Here is a 14570-nt window from a genome sequence, read left to right on the forward strand (position 1 = left end):
TCAAGTACTGAGCCAACTGTAGGAAATACCACGGAAAAAACTGTTGATCCTCCTTATTTATTTAAACAAATTCAAATATGAATTGTGTAAAAAATAATCAGCTTTACATAACAACATGGATATCACAGAATACATGCTGATGTATATTTAAACATATTTTATTACATATTATTGTGGTGTGTATGAACGTATATTTCTCCTCAGCAGCACGTGAACGCTGCTCAGTTCTTCTCTCTGATTGGTCGACCTCTATGCCAATTAAAACATTTCCCCTCCTCTTGTGTACCAGCGGGGTGGGGCTTGTGTTTGGGTGACGTCATTAGTGGACGGTCCAAACCATGATGGCGGCGGCAGCAGCAGCAGCAGCAGCAACAACAACAGCGGAGGAGCGGAGCGGCGGTCCCGGTTCTTCTCCCGGTTACTCGGTGCTCGTGGTGGTCGGCTCGCTGCGGCCCGTTGGTCTACTGGAGCGGCAGATAGACTCCGGTGAGTTCTGGTAAAGTTACCCGGTACCGGAGATGGTAACGTGAACATAGGGCCGGAAGTCAGTGGGGCCCGTCACAATAAGATAACTCCGATCTGACTTTGTTAACCCTATAAAAGTGGCTCCCTGTTCGGGTTTTCTCCAGGTTTCACTCCACACCGTGAACTAAACGTCCGTGCAGGTTATTGTCTCTTTTCGGTCACATTTAAACCGGTAAAAATACAACCTTGAACCATTTATCGGGATTAAAAATACTTTTGCTTAGCATGCTAACGTAGCTAGCTGCTGTTCTCTAGTTTAAAGTCAGACTGTCGAATGAAGACAGTTCATTCAGAGCGACATTTATCATATTTATTATTAAACACAATGTTACACGAGGACACGTATGATATGTTATTATAGTGTGTTTATTTTAATAAGCTCTTATCACGTTAGGTTGAGTAGATGTTTAACATCCGGATGTGTTTGAGACTTAATTTACAAAAAACGTGAGTCCATTTTATTTCTTTAAAATACAATTTGTATTTTCCTTTTTTAAAATCGTAATCACTTAATATTATAGACAGAAGTTGCAGCATTGTTCAATTCTGAGGCATTTATTTTGAAAATCCCCTCTCACCGGATGTTTAGTATTTTGTCGAGCTTGACTGTTAAAAGTAGGTTAACGGTCCAAACACGGAGAAACTTTAATAAACATTTGATTTGATCCGCTTCACATTCATTGACTCATAAAACTGATCGACTGATAATCAATAAGTCACCAGTTTAAATAAAGCTGATTCACATGGAGCAGTTTATCTAGTGTAGCTGACTAGTACAACCCAGTAGAACAATCACACTGGTCTAGTTTAACTGATGATCAATGATCACAACTATTGATCAACAGAAAAAACTAGAAGTTTAGACCAGAGTCTTGTTAAAAAGCTGTATGATCAAACTAAATATGTAAACTCATGTCAGTCCATCAGGAACAGTAGAACCTCAGTAGATGTGAAGATAACACCTTCTGTTTACTGTTAGTCATGTGTTCTACATGTGCTAATCATGTGTCTGATCCGAAGGGGACGCTGGCGAGTCTATCGCCGCTCCGTCTGGCAGTTTTTGTTTGATGTTCCTACAGTAATCGCAATTTAACCTACATTTTTATTTTAACAGTGTAGTTAAGTTCAATCACCCGAAATAGCCATTATTCTCTGTTTTTAACTCTACTGCAACGCTTCGATTTGGATTTGTTTGCTTACCTGTTGCACCTGCTCTCCACTGCTACCGACTACTCCCTGGACGACTAGCTGGCTAGCTGGCGGTCTCTCGCTAGCCGGCGGCTGCCGACGAGCCAGCCGGCTGTGGACTGTGGATTATCCTGGCGTGCCTGTCACTTCTCCAACTCCGGTCATCAAGTCCGTGCTACCGACTTAAGACCTCAGGCTGGCATGGTTCTGCAATACTCCACCTCGCAACTCCTCCAACTCAACAACTTCTTTGCTCCTCCGTGTATCTCAGCCATCAAAACACTTGGACTCCTCCGTCGGCCCCGGTACATCCACAGAGCCGGAGAAAGTTAGTTTACTCCTGGCCTGATCGCTCCACTCTTTGCATCCCCTCCCTCTGGTCAGCCGAGCGCACCACCGCAACTCCTGCGCGTCATCACCACAACAATCTACACGAGCGAGTTGCCTGGCTCCGCCCCCTTACCAGAGCACCCCAGCCTGCCCAAATTCATCCACATCTCTGTTTAACACCCGATCCCTAAACAACAAGGGACTCTTACTCAGTGAATTAACAACTGACAATAATCTGGACTTTCTCTGTTTAACCGAAACATGGCAAAACCAACGGGACTACTTTTCACTCAACCAAACCACACCCCCTGGATATTCATACATGGACAAGCCACCTTGTTTTTAAGAAGAAGAAAGAAGAAACCATTTTTATTGTCATATACATTTTACACATACACGAAATTTGACGACTGCATCCCTGTATATAGGGAGCAGTGGGTTGCCATTTGATCGGCGCCCGGGGAGCCGGGGGTTCACGTGACACGTCCCAGTCGGGGATCGAACCGTTGACCTTCCGGTTCCCAGACGACCCTCTTAACCCAGTGAGCCACGGCCTGGTCCCAAACCCCTGGTTACTGCAGTCATTTACCGGCCCCCAAAACCTAACCCTGCTTTCCCTTCTGACCGGTCTGAATTTCTCACACAACTTTGCGCCATCTCTCCATCCATTCTGCTACTCGGTGATTTTAACATACACGTCGACTCATCTGACTCCACAACTTCTACAGAACTCCTGGACATCTTTAACTACTTCAACATGCCGACTTTCCCACCCATAACAAAGGACACACACTTGATCTGGTCTGCACCTCCGGCATTACCATCAGCAATCTAACCAGCATCGACCTCACCATCTCTGACCACCTGGCTATCACCTTGGACATAGACATCCCCACCCCCCATGTTAAGCAGAATCACACCATAACATTCTGGAACATCAAGTCCATCAACATCTCCTCGCTCTCCTCCACCTTGGCTGCCACTGTCTCTGCCTCCCCCACTGCCCTGGTCAAGTACTATGATGATGCACTCTCCTCCTGTCTTGACGTCATTGCCCCCAAAAAATCCAAACTCATCTCCTTCACCCACTCCGCCCCCTGGTACACTTGCCACCTCAAAGTGCAGGGCCGTCAACTGGAACGTCTTGCCAACAAAACTGGACTTACTGTTCACCTTGATGCCTTCAAACTCCACCAACAACAATATAAAGATGCCCTGAACACCGCTCGCTCCTCTCACTACTCCTCCATCATCCAATCTGGCTCCAACAACCCCAAAACGCTTTTCTCCACCATCAACAAACTCCTCAAGCCCATGGACACCATCTCCACCTCCTTCACCACCAGCAAATGCAACTCATTTCTATCCATCTTCAACGACCAAATCATTGCAATACACAACCAGCTGGCAGCCCCCTCCACCCCCCCCCCCAAACCCTCAACATGACTCTCCCCTACTTCCAAGCCACTCACTCTCATCCTTCAGTTCAATCACTGAAATGGACCTCTCCTCTATACTCTCCAGCATGAAGACCTCCACCTGTGCCCTTGACCCCCTCCCCTCTTCCTTAGTCAAGGCCTGCCTCTCCTCACTCTCCCCTCTCATCACCAACATCAACTCCTCACTGTCTTCAGGTCTCTTACCCCCCCACACTCAAGATCGCTGCTGTCACCCCCGTGCTGACAAAACCTGGTCTTGACCCCGACATCTCCAACAACTACCGGCCCATCTCCAACCTCCCCTACCTGTCCAAGGTCCTTGAGAGAGCTGTTGCATCACAACTCAAGTCCCACCTCAATCTCCATAACCTCTACGAACCCTTCCAATCCGACTTCTCTCTGCTGACTCTGGATTCCTCACCATCCTCATCCTCCTTGACCTCAGCGCCGCCTTCAACACTATCAACCACTCCATCCTCCTCTCACGTCTCCAGTACTCCCTTGGCATAAATGCCCTCTCCTGGTTCACCTCACATCTCTCAGACCGACATCAATTCATTGCAATAAACAACTGTAAATCCTCAACCTCCCCAGTCACCCACGGTGTCCCCCAAGGTTCCGTGCTTGGTCCCCTCTTCATCATTTACATCCTTCCCCTTGGACAAATCATCCGTCGTCATGGTCTCAACTTCCACTGCTACGCTGACGGCACCCAACTCTACTTCTCCACCAAGACCATCACCTCCGTCACCCACTCCACTCTCACCACCTGTCTCACTGATATAAAGTCATGGATGCAACAGAACTTTCTCAAACTCAACTGCAATAAATCTGAAATACTCATCGGCCCTAACTCCCTCACCCGTTCAGCCCAGCCCTTCTCCCTCAACATCGATGGCTCAATCGTCACCCCCTCCACCCAGGTCCGCAACCTTGGTATCATCCTCGACCCCACCCTCCCTTTTCTACCCCACGCCAACCACATCACCAAAACTGCCTTCTTTCACCTCAGGAACATTGCACGCCTCCGACCCTCCCTGTCCTCTGCCACCACCGAAATTCTCATCCGTGCCCTCATAACCTCCAGACTCGACTACTGCAACAGCATCCTCTGTGGTTCTCCCAACAAAATCATCAATAAACTCCAATATGTTCAGAACTCTGCCGCTCGACTGCTCACTTCCACCCGCCGCTATGATCACATCACCCCGGTCCTTCACAACCTCCACTGGCTCCCGGTCGAATACAGAACAGACTTTAAAATATTACTCACCACCTACAAAGCCCTAAACAACCTGGCCCCTCCCTACCTGTCAGACCTCCTCCCCCTCCACGCCCCAACCCGTCGCCTCAGGTCCGCCAGTGCAAACACTCTGAAGACCATCAGGACCAAGCGCCGGACCTGGGGTGACAGGGCCTTCTCAGCTGCTGCACCTCCCCTCTGGAACGCCCTCCCCATCCACATCCGTGAGGCTCCCTCCCTACCATCATTCAAACAAGCCCTCAAAACCCACCTGTTCAACCTCTCCTTCACCTGCTAACCCGGCACTACATGACCCATTCAGCACAGCTTCTCCAGTCTTGTTTTTTTGCCAAAATGTTCTGTTTGTTTTATTTGCTCCTCTGTCTCTTTTTTTCTTCCCTTTTTTTGTTTGTCTCTGCCCGTAAAGCGTCTTTGGGTTTTTAGAAAAGCGCTATATCAAATTAAAGTATTATTATTATCACGTGTTAATCATGTGCTAATAATGTGTTCTTCATGAACATGTGTTCTTCATGAACATGTGTTCTTCATGAACATGTGTTCTTCATGAACATGTGTTCTTCATGAACATGTGTTCTTCATGAACATGTGTTCTTCATGAACATGTGTTCTTCATGAACATGTGTGTTTAGCTCTTCATCAGTCGGGCTATGGTCAGGCTTTAGTGGTTTGTGTTGATGTTCAGCTGGTTTTCTTCCTGCTGCTGTAATGTTGTGTGACACACAAAGAGGAAGTGGTGTTACTAAATATCTTCAGCTTCCTGTTTGCTGAGGAAGGAGGAAATGGTTTATCTGACAGAGGAGGGAGGAACCACAGAGGGACTAACTCGTCAGACTAATAGACCAGTTCAAACCAGTCTGCTGCTGGTTGAACATGATGAATAATGCAGCCTGGAGACATCCCATAATACTGTGACAGGTTGTGTTGATTCTTACTCAAACAGATGTCAGTGAACAAAACACACGAGATGCATTCAGGGCCCAACGAGACATTTAGATTATGAATGAAAGGTGTGTGTGTGTACTTATACCTGTGTATGTGTGTACTTCAGGTGTGCGCTGCTGGCCTGTAAACCTGGACGTCTCTGTTCTGGACCAGCAGCTGAAACTCTTCGTGTCGAGACACTCTGCCTTCCTGTCGCAGGACGTCCCAGGTGAGGAGAAGCACACCTGTTAGTGGTGTGTGTCTGAAGGGCTCTTTAAGACCGGAGTACCTGGTTCAGCAGATATTAAAGGATGAATGTGTCCTCTGGGCTCCTAAAACTCTCACAATCCTTTGAGCTCATTGTATCTATTTTATATTCATGTGAAAACATCTCCTTCAAACTACTGGATTTATTCAAGTTTATCACCAGAACTACATTTTACAGATGACATGTGAACACATCATGATAACGTTATAATGAACCTTCAGCCAGTACTCATGTTCACTGAGCAGAGCCTGAAGGCATCATGTAACTGAAGTGAACCTCCGTTGGTTAGCTGTAAGTGGTGCTGCTAACGTTACTAGCTCTCCTCTGATATAGTTTGTAATAAAATAGTTAGTGTGTGTGTGTGATGTGCTGAACAGCCTGCAGACCAAAGACGACTCAATGAGACCATGAACCTCAAAAAGAGCGTCTAGTGTGACGAATAACATCCGAGCCGGACAGATCCTGGTCCTCTGCTCTTAGGAGACCCATAGGTCTTGGGGGGGTCCAGTGAAGAAGCTTTCAGACTTTATTTTCAGATGTTAGTTTGTGCTCCTTCTCTTTGTGGTTAATTGTGGCTCAACTAGCTGCTAGGTTAGCTGCTAGCATACTGTGACTGACGTTTTCTGTTCGTCCTGCAGGACAGAGGACTCTGCAGCACCGCGGAGACGTTCTGGACACTCAGGTTGTTGTGAATCCAGCTCACGACTTCGTCTGCTCCGAGGTGAATAAAAGTGTCTCATTAAACCCTGAACAGTGAGTCTGGTTCATCATGTGTGGATCCAGATCATCTCTGTTCAGGGATCCACGTTAACATTAACCCGGGTCTGGAGAAGAGTCAGTGGGATGATGTTCAGTAAACATACATTACATAGTGAATCGGCAAGAGGAGAGCTAGTTAACGTTAGCTGTTAGCACAGTCCTGCTTGGCTAAATACAAAAGTACACTTTGTTGTCCTCATGCGTTTCCTGTGTGTGTGTGTGTGTGTGTGTTGTGTTCAGGTGCAGCGGCTCGTCTGTGATCCGTCTCCTCACAAACTTCTGGTTCTGGCCGGTCAGTGTTTGGAAGAGTCCGGAGACATCGTGTTCCAGAGAGGCTGCTTCTCTCTCAGAGACCTGATCCACATCTTTAAGGACGAGGAGGTCAGTGTGTGTGTGATATAGACTAGAAAGGCTCCTTTATTAAAGTCCATTACTGATCATGAGCATCGATGTGATCGGTCCTGATGGTCTCGGTCTCTGTTTGAAGGTTGGACAGATGTTGAGTTCTACAGACCCAGTGATGAAGGCCCGCCTCATCCTCAGCTGTCCAGATGTTGGTCTTTGGAAGAACTCTGAGTTAGAGAAACACAACCTGCAGGACCACATCCAGATCAACCCTCCCCCCGTCCTACCAGAGATGGAGGGTCTGCAGGAGTTCACGGAGTACCTGTCCGAGTCTCTGGAGCCCGAGTCCCTCTTCGACCTCCTGGAGCCCCCGAGCACCGTGGGCTTCCTGAAGCTCTCTCGGCCGTGCTGCTACATCTTCCCCGGAGGGAGGGGGGATTCGGCCTTCTTTGCCGTTAACGGTTTTAACGTCCTGGTGAACGGTGGCTCAGATACCCGCTCCTGCTTCTGGAAACTGGTTCGGCACCTGGACAGAATCGACTTGGTGCTCCTAACTCATGTCGGCGTGGACAATCTCCCCGGGCTGAACAGTCTGCTGCTGAGGAAGGTAGCGGAGCAGCAGGAGGAAGAGTCTGCTGGATCTCAGACTGAGGAGGACCGGGTGAAAAACCTCATCTCCCCTGAGATCGGGGTGGTGTTCCTCAATGTTCCCCACAGGTTGAAGTCCTTACAAGGAGATCCAGGAGAGCTGCGGAGTTGTGACCAGGTGGCGCTGACTCTGCAGAATTTACAAAGACTCTCCATCAAACCTGAACCTCTCAGCCGGTCTAACGGACCCAGAATAGAACCAGTTATCTTGTTTCAAAAGATGGGAGTGGGCCGTCTGGAGCTGTACCCACTGAATCCAGTCACTGGGAGCAAAAACCTTGAAGCTTTAATGCAGATTTGGCCAAATAACGGATCTGATGTTAAGGGCTCAGATCTTCCTCTACCGTGCCTTGTTTCCATCTGTGCTTTGCTGGTCTGGCATCCTTCCAGTCCTCTGGAGAGAATCGTCCGTGTCCTCTTCCCAGGGTGCACGCCGCAGACCAAAATTCTAGAAGGACTTGAAAAACTCAAACATCTGGATTTCCTCAAACATCCGGTTGTGTGTTTGAAGGACCTAGAAACATCCAAACCTGAGAAACAACCAAAACGAGCAGAGAGTCGGGAAAGCCTTAAGTCCCAGTCTAAGGACTTCAGACCCAGTAATGCCTCGCAGAAAGACAAGCTCGCACGAGTGGATGTCAGAAAACAGGAGGTGAAAACGATGCCAAAGGCAGCAGGTGACACCACACCTAAAGAAAAGAAAGATGGGGAAGAAAAGCCCAAACTCAAGGACCCAGATGCTAAATCAAAGCCACCGAAACCGACTGAAAAGTTTGTTCCAAAGACAGATGCGTCAAAAGAAGAGAAAAAGGAAGTGAAAAAGAAAGACGAGATGGTCACTGCTGCTGTCGTCAAAAAAGAAGAGAGTGGAGAGAAAAAGAAAGAAACTTTAAGTACAAAAGCAAAGAGAGACATCAAACCTGAATCAAAGAAAGACAGACAGAAGGATGTGAAAACCACCAGACCTGTTAGAGAAGTAAAGAAAGCAACAAGTGGAGCTTCAAATACAGAAGTAAAGAGAGCTTTTGGAAAGAGTCTAAAAAAGGAAGGAACTCTTCCAAAGAAAGACGCTTCGTCTTTAGGGACAAAAGGTAAACCAGGTTCAAAAGTGCAGGAAAACCAGAGGGAGGCGGATCGCTCCAAGGTGTCCACACCTGAGGACATGACGGCTGACTTTGAAAGACTTCGATTGGAGGACACCAATGGGAACAACTCAAATGGGAACCAGACCTCGACAGTAGAGAGTCCAGAGACGTTTCGCTGTGCGGAGACGGGCCAGGTCTCCAATGCAAACTCTGCCTCTCACTTTGCAGGACGTACGGCTTCCCATCGGTTCCTTGAAGAAGATGTTCTGTGTGTAGGTGACGACTGCGTCCTCGGGATGAGAGGATCCAGTCTGGGCTTCGAGGAAAACAGGACCTCCGACCTGAGCTCCCTCAGGGAAGGTCTGGAAACCTCCACGTCCTCTCAGGATAGACAGTCGGGTCTTTTGACGCTCAGTCCTTTCAAAGACATTATGCCGGACTCCACCGAGACCTCCATGCCAGCTGAGGTGGGCTCTCCTCACTCTACAGAAGTTGATGAATCCCTGTCGGTTTCTTTGGAGCAAGCGCTGCCACCCAAAGGCCCTGTGGGACACGGCGTCTACTCTAACGGACATGCTGCAGACTCAGACACAGGGATGGCCTTACCTCTGGGATCAAACCTTAATGGGCTTAGTGGATCAGAGGATCACATCAACGGGATGTCAGACCTCATCTCAGACGTTCCACATGACGTTGATCTCTGCTTAGTGTCGCCTTGTGAGTTCCAGCACCCCAAGAGTCATGACAACCATCAGCAGCATGTTAGCCCGGGCCTTGTCGCCGACTCCCGCGACCGCTCTGACAACAACAACCACTCACAGGATCAAAGCAGCAGCGACTGCCCTTCGCTCTACAGCCAGGAAACTCCTCCCACATCGGTTTGCGACTCCGTCCTGACCACCACGGACTCTGACATGCCCACCTGTACAGAAGAATGTCCGTCCATCACCGCAGAGATGGACTCTGATGAGGATTCCAGTAGCCTTTTCCCACCCAGTCATCCACAAGATCATCCCAGTCCTCACTACTCTCACAGGGGAGGGCATGACCCCCCAACAGCCCCGGTCAAAGATTTGCCCCCGTTACCCCCCCGCCCTGGAGCCTGCATGGCCGACTCGGAGGCCAGCAAGAACCTGAAGAGTTCAGCTGCCAAAACCAAGAAACCCACCGCGAAGACGCTAAAGGCCACCTCCGGAAGTACCGCGGCCCAGACCGGGAAGTCCAAGGCCGGCAGCCCGATGGGGTCTCTGAAGACGACCTACAGCCTCGACACGAAGCCATCGTCCAGAAACTCACTTGGAGGCTCCAGAGTTGGTCCTGTGAAACCTTCATCCTCAGGTAGGCAGGCCCAGTCCTGAAAACACCTGTTTTTGGCACTTTTGAGTATCTTTCAAATTAATATAATATAATAATACTGAAGGTCTCCTTTGAGGCCCATGAGTTCTGTTCGTAACCCTCCAGGCTTTTAAAGCTGCACCGTCAGCCAAACAAAGTCTTTTGACTCTTATTTAGATCTTTGTTCTTCATTTCATTCATCACTCCTCAGTTTCTCATTCTTGTCATGTGACCGTAGAATAGCATCACTGTTAAACAACCTTTTCCTGCTCCTGGCATCCTGATACACAAAGATTATTTAGGTTTAAGGTCTTTGTGGGATTAATCAGTTTTAATCTCATTCTTCTGACTTCCTCCCAGCTTCCAAAGCTGCAGGTTCTCTAGGTTCCTCAGGTTCTGCGGTCTATGTGGACCTGGCCTACCTCCCGTCTGGCTGTTCCTCTTCGACCGTGGACCTGGACCTGTTCAGACGTCTTCGCTCCTCGTATTACATCATCAGCGGAGACGATCCGGTGAAGGAGGTGGCGATGAGGAGCATCCTGGACGCCCTGCTGGACGGGAAGAGCAGCTGGCCGGAGGTCCAGGTCCGTGAAAACACAGTGACATTTGTTTGCTTCACTTCCTCATGACCTGTTCTCTGATTGGTCCGTTTCCCTGACGTGTCCTCAGGTGACTCTGATCCCAACGTTTGATTCGCTGGTGATGCACGAGTGGTACCAGGAGACCCACGAGCGTCAGAAGGAGCTGTCGATCACCGTGCTGGGCAGCAACAGCACCGTGGCCATGCAGGAGGAGACCTTCCCTGCCTGCAAGGTGGAGTTCTGAGCCGGAGGCCCCGCCCACCCGAGGCCCCGCCCACATGACCGGTGGAGACGGGGAGTAGACTTTGATTGACGACAGACCGACGAAAGGTTTCCTTTACGTTCTGCCAGCTGAAGCTCCGCCCCCTTTGGTTGAGTCATTACTGAGCATGCTCAGTTACTCGCTCGATGAAACAGGAAGTCGAGAGTCTGGTCTGTAAAAAAAGAAAGCAAAAAAGAAGGGGGAAAAAAGGTTTCCTTTTAAATTTCCTGCACTCGTGTGACATCACTTCCTGTCACTTCCTCTGTGCTGGATCAGGGCCTTGGCTCGCCTGCTAACTAGCATTAGCACTTTAGCATGAGTCCGGATATTAACACCCGCGTCCCTGTTTGATTCGATTCCAGTTTAATTCTTTCGTAAAAATATTAAAAACTTAGATCTTTATTGATAAAGCACAAATATAAACAGTACAGCGTTAGCTATTAGCTGTTGGCCGTTAGCTCAGCCTTCAGCTTCAACATTAGTTTCACTTTAGTTTTAGAGTCCAACAGAAACACAAATGAATAATTATCACATGCATATTTGAGTATGAGATCTTTATCAATACATTTGTGCTCATTTCTTCATCTGGTAACTCCGATCAATGTGCTAATGCTTATCTTCTAGTTTTAATATTTATTTCTTAATTCTGACACCTTTTTAACTCATCTGCTTCAGGTTTGTCTGCGATCGTTATCTTCATTCATAGATTATAATCTGGTTATTTTGAGGTACAGTTTGAGTGTTTCCTGTTTCTTTGTTAGAAGTTCTGATCCAGCAGAGTTTTGATGTCTCTATTTGGACCAAGTGTTTCCTTTTAACTGATCTCAGATCAGATGTTGGTCGTGAATGAGAATCACTTTGTTCTGTGACTGGCTGTATATACTACATCTCCCATGAGCCTCAGCTGTTCTGTCATATAAACTTAAACTTAACTTAACTTATCTGAATTGATCCAAAATGTAAAAGTGAATCGATTTGCTTGTCAGAATTTAACCAACTTGTTCATCTGCCCGGCAACAGTGGAGCTCTCTGATTGGATGCTTCCTACAGCAGTGCTTTCTGGGACTTGTAGTACTTTTCAGATGATTTTAAAGCAGCTGCTTGAATCTGAAGGAAAAATCTAAATCTGTTCACAAACGTTTGCTTGTTTTCTACTTTAGATAAAATCCGTCCTATAACTTCCAACCACACGTTTCGATCTTTAACTTATTTATTTATTTTAAATTCTAAACTTTGTTTCCATTTGTTAGTTTCACTCCTTTGAACAGTCTGAAGTGTGAACGGATCAATAAATCAAATGAGGTTCAAACCGTAAAGTCAACAGATCAAAGTCGTCATTTAGAGAAATAAGTCTTATTTTAAGATAAAACGTTTAATTTACAGAATATCTTCTTTAAAGTTAAAGATATTATTTTAAGTTATTGTGGTATTTTCTTTAAATCACAACTTTTCTCTCATGATATAGATCGTTTTACATGATGTCATACTTTTAATATTTCGACATATTTTTTTCTCTGAATAAGGACTTTAACTTTTTGTCAGATTTGTTTTCTTCATTTTCTCTGAAAACATTAAAAAGTTAAAGATGTGATTAATTTGGAGACATACACACATGTATACACACGTATATACACACGTATATACACACAGGTAATTTGTGTACCGAAACACTAATTTGAATGATTCTTTCAAAATAAAAGTTCCCCTTTAACGGAGTGTCTGCACTGTGGTTTATTGTGAAAAGACTGAATATGTCTTCCTCTCCATCTGATCATCTGTGTCCTGTATTGATTGATTGATGGGCTCTGTGGGGGTGTCGCCCTCTGCTGGACTCTCAGCACAAGGTTGACTGATCATCTGATCAACATGTTTCATGTGGACCTTCAGGTGAGTTTCCTCACTGATCACTTTATCAATCTGTCTTAAAGATCAATATGTTTACAGGTGTTTTGTTCTCCTTCAGGACGAAGAGATTTATTCCGATATTTAGTCAGTTATAAATTAATTTGATCAGCTTTAATGAACCCTGAACACGATGTCGTCACTACTGAACACGATGACTTTTTTATTCTTTATATATATATATATTTTCTAGTTTATTGCAAATTCGTGTTTGTACACTGAGCGGAGTGTAAACCGGAGACAGATTCCATGTGTTCACACGAGCAATAAAGCTGATTCTGAACAAAAGTATGAACAACATACAGGATTCATGGAGAAACGTGCAACAATGAAGCACAATGTTGTGTGTGGAGATGAACTAATGTTCAACGCTCCTTTAAACATTGTGAAGAGAAACCGTTTTGATTGGGGTTTTTTTTTTGTCAAATTAAGTGCGATGGCAACGATTTTTTTTGTTTTTTCATGTTTTAAGAAAATAAAGGTTTCTAAAAATCAAATCTCTCGCTCTCGCGCTCTCTCTCTGTCACCCCCCCCCCCCCCCCCCCCCCCCCCCCAATGGGCGGGTCTCTTTCCTCTCTCGGATGCAGATCAGATGGTTCGGCTGCAGCGGACTGATCCACAGACAGACATGGAGTGAGTACACTTTTATTTCTTCATCTTCTTCTAATGCTTCTTCTTCTAATTATTATTCTTGTGTTTAAATGTCTGTATGTTTGTGACGTGAAGTCCGAGTTCCATGTGCGCGTGCGGTGTCTCGTGTGTCGTCACTGCGGCGTCAGACCGCTGAGTCAGGATCTTTATCACCGGGAACCTGCAGCGCGGCGGAGAGAAACCTGCATCAGAGTCCACCCGAAAAACTCGTGAAATAAGCGGATCGATGCAGAGGAAAGGGTTAATGATGCGTTTACGGTCTGCGCTCTACTTTTCTCAGTGGAAGCACACCGGACCGCCCATCGGCGAGCAGCACGAGCCTCTCTAATTACATATTGATCCGGACATAAGCACCTGATTTATGATCAATAGCGGCTGTCACGCTAGACAGGTTTGGGCACGATGACTTCCGGTCGTGTTTTTCAGAATAAAGGCTTCGCTAGGGTCCTGCTACATTAATAATGGTAAACTTTATTTGTATAGTTCAAACAGATCAAAGTGCTACAATCATTCTGCAATAATCTCTCCAAAATAAAACTTCACCGATCGATCAGCTGATCGTTATCTGGACTCATCAGACTGAGAAGGTGCTGGACTCTGATGTCATGGACTCTGATGTCATGGACTCTGATGTCATGGAGAACCAGAACCAGTTCACCATAAATACTGTTGAACATTGAAGGAGTGAATGAACTAATGTCAGATTATTAAAACCCTCTGAGGAACATTTGTGTCTCTTTATCAGACCCTGTAGGTGAACTGGTTCCCAGTGGGCCCAGTACAAGTATCAGACCCACCCTGTAGGTGAACTGGTTCCCAGTGGACCCAGTACAAGTATCACACCCTGTAGGTGAACTGGTTCCCAGTGGACCCAGTACAAGTATCACACCCTGTAGGTGAACTGGTTTCCAGTGGACCCAGTACAAGTATCACACCCTGTAGGTGAACTAGTTCCCAGTGGACCCAGTACAAGTATCACACCCTGTAGGTGAACTAGTTCCCAGTGGACCCAGTACAAGTATCACACCCTGTAGGTGAACTGGTTTCCAGTGGACCCAGTACAAGTA

At 46.7% G+C, this 14570-nt stretch overlaps 2 protein-coding genes across 2 annotated transcripts in view; both read left to right on the forward strand.

Moving 5' to 3' along the window:
* Positions 1 to 341: 341 nt before the first annotated feature.
* Positions 342 to 12655, forward strand: map1sa (microtubule-associated protein 1Sa; the record flags this gene model as incomplete). Its single annotated transcript, XM_079267300.1, has 7 exons — positions 342 to 486; positions 5795 to 5896; positions 6574 to 6656; positions 6935 to 7075; positions 7182 to 10110; positions 10468 to 10691; positions 10777 to 12655. The coding sequence occupies 7 exons, from the start codon at positions 342 to 344 to the stop codon at positions 10930 to 10932; spliced, it is 3780 nt and encodes a 1259-aa protein (XP_079123426.1). The 3' UTR covers positions 10933 to 12655.
* A 789-nt stretch (positions 12656 to 13444) lies between these two features.
* Positions 13445 to 14570, forward strand: part of palm1a (paralemmin 1a) — a gene marked incomplete at both ends in the record, with an annotated part of 23940 nt that continues 22814 nt past the window's right edge. Inside the window, one exon of the mRNA XM_079267301.1 lies at positions 13445 to 13485. Coding sequence (XP_079123427.1) covers positions 13445 to 13485 — 41 coding nt within the window. The remainder of the gene's footprint in view (positions 13486 to 14570) is intronic.

The sequence above is a fragment of the Melanostigma gelatinosum genome (genome assembly GCF_949748355.1).
Source record: "Melanostigma gelatinosum genome assembly, chromosome: 4".
Classification (NCBI taxonomy): domain Eukaryota; kingdom Metazoa; phylum Chordata; class Actinopteri; order Perciformes; family Zoarcidae; genus Melanostigma; species Melanostigma gelatinosum.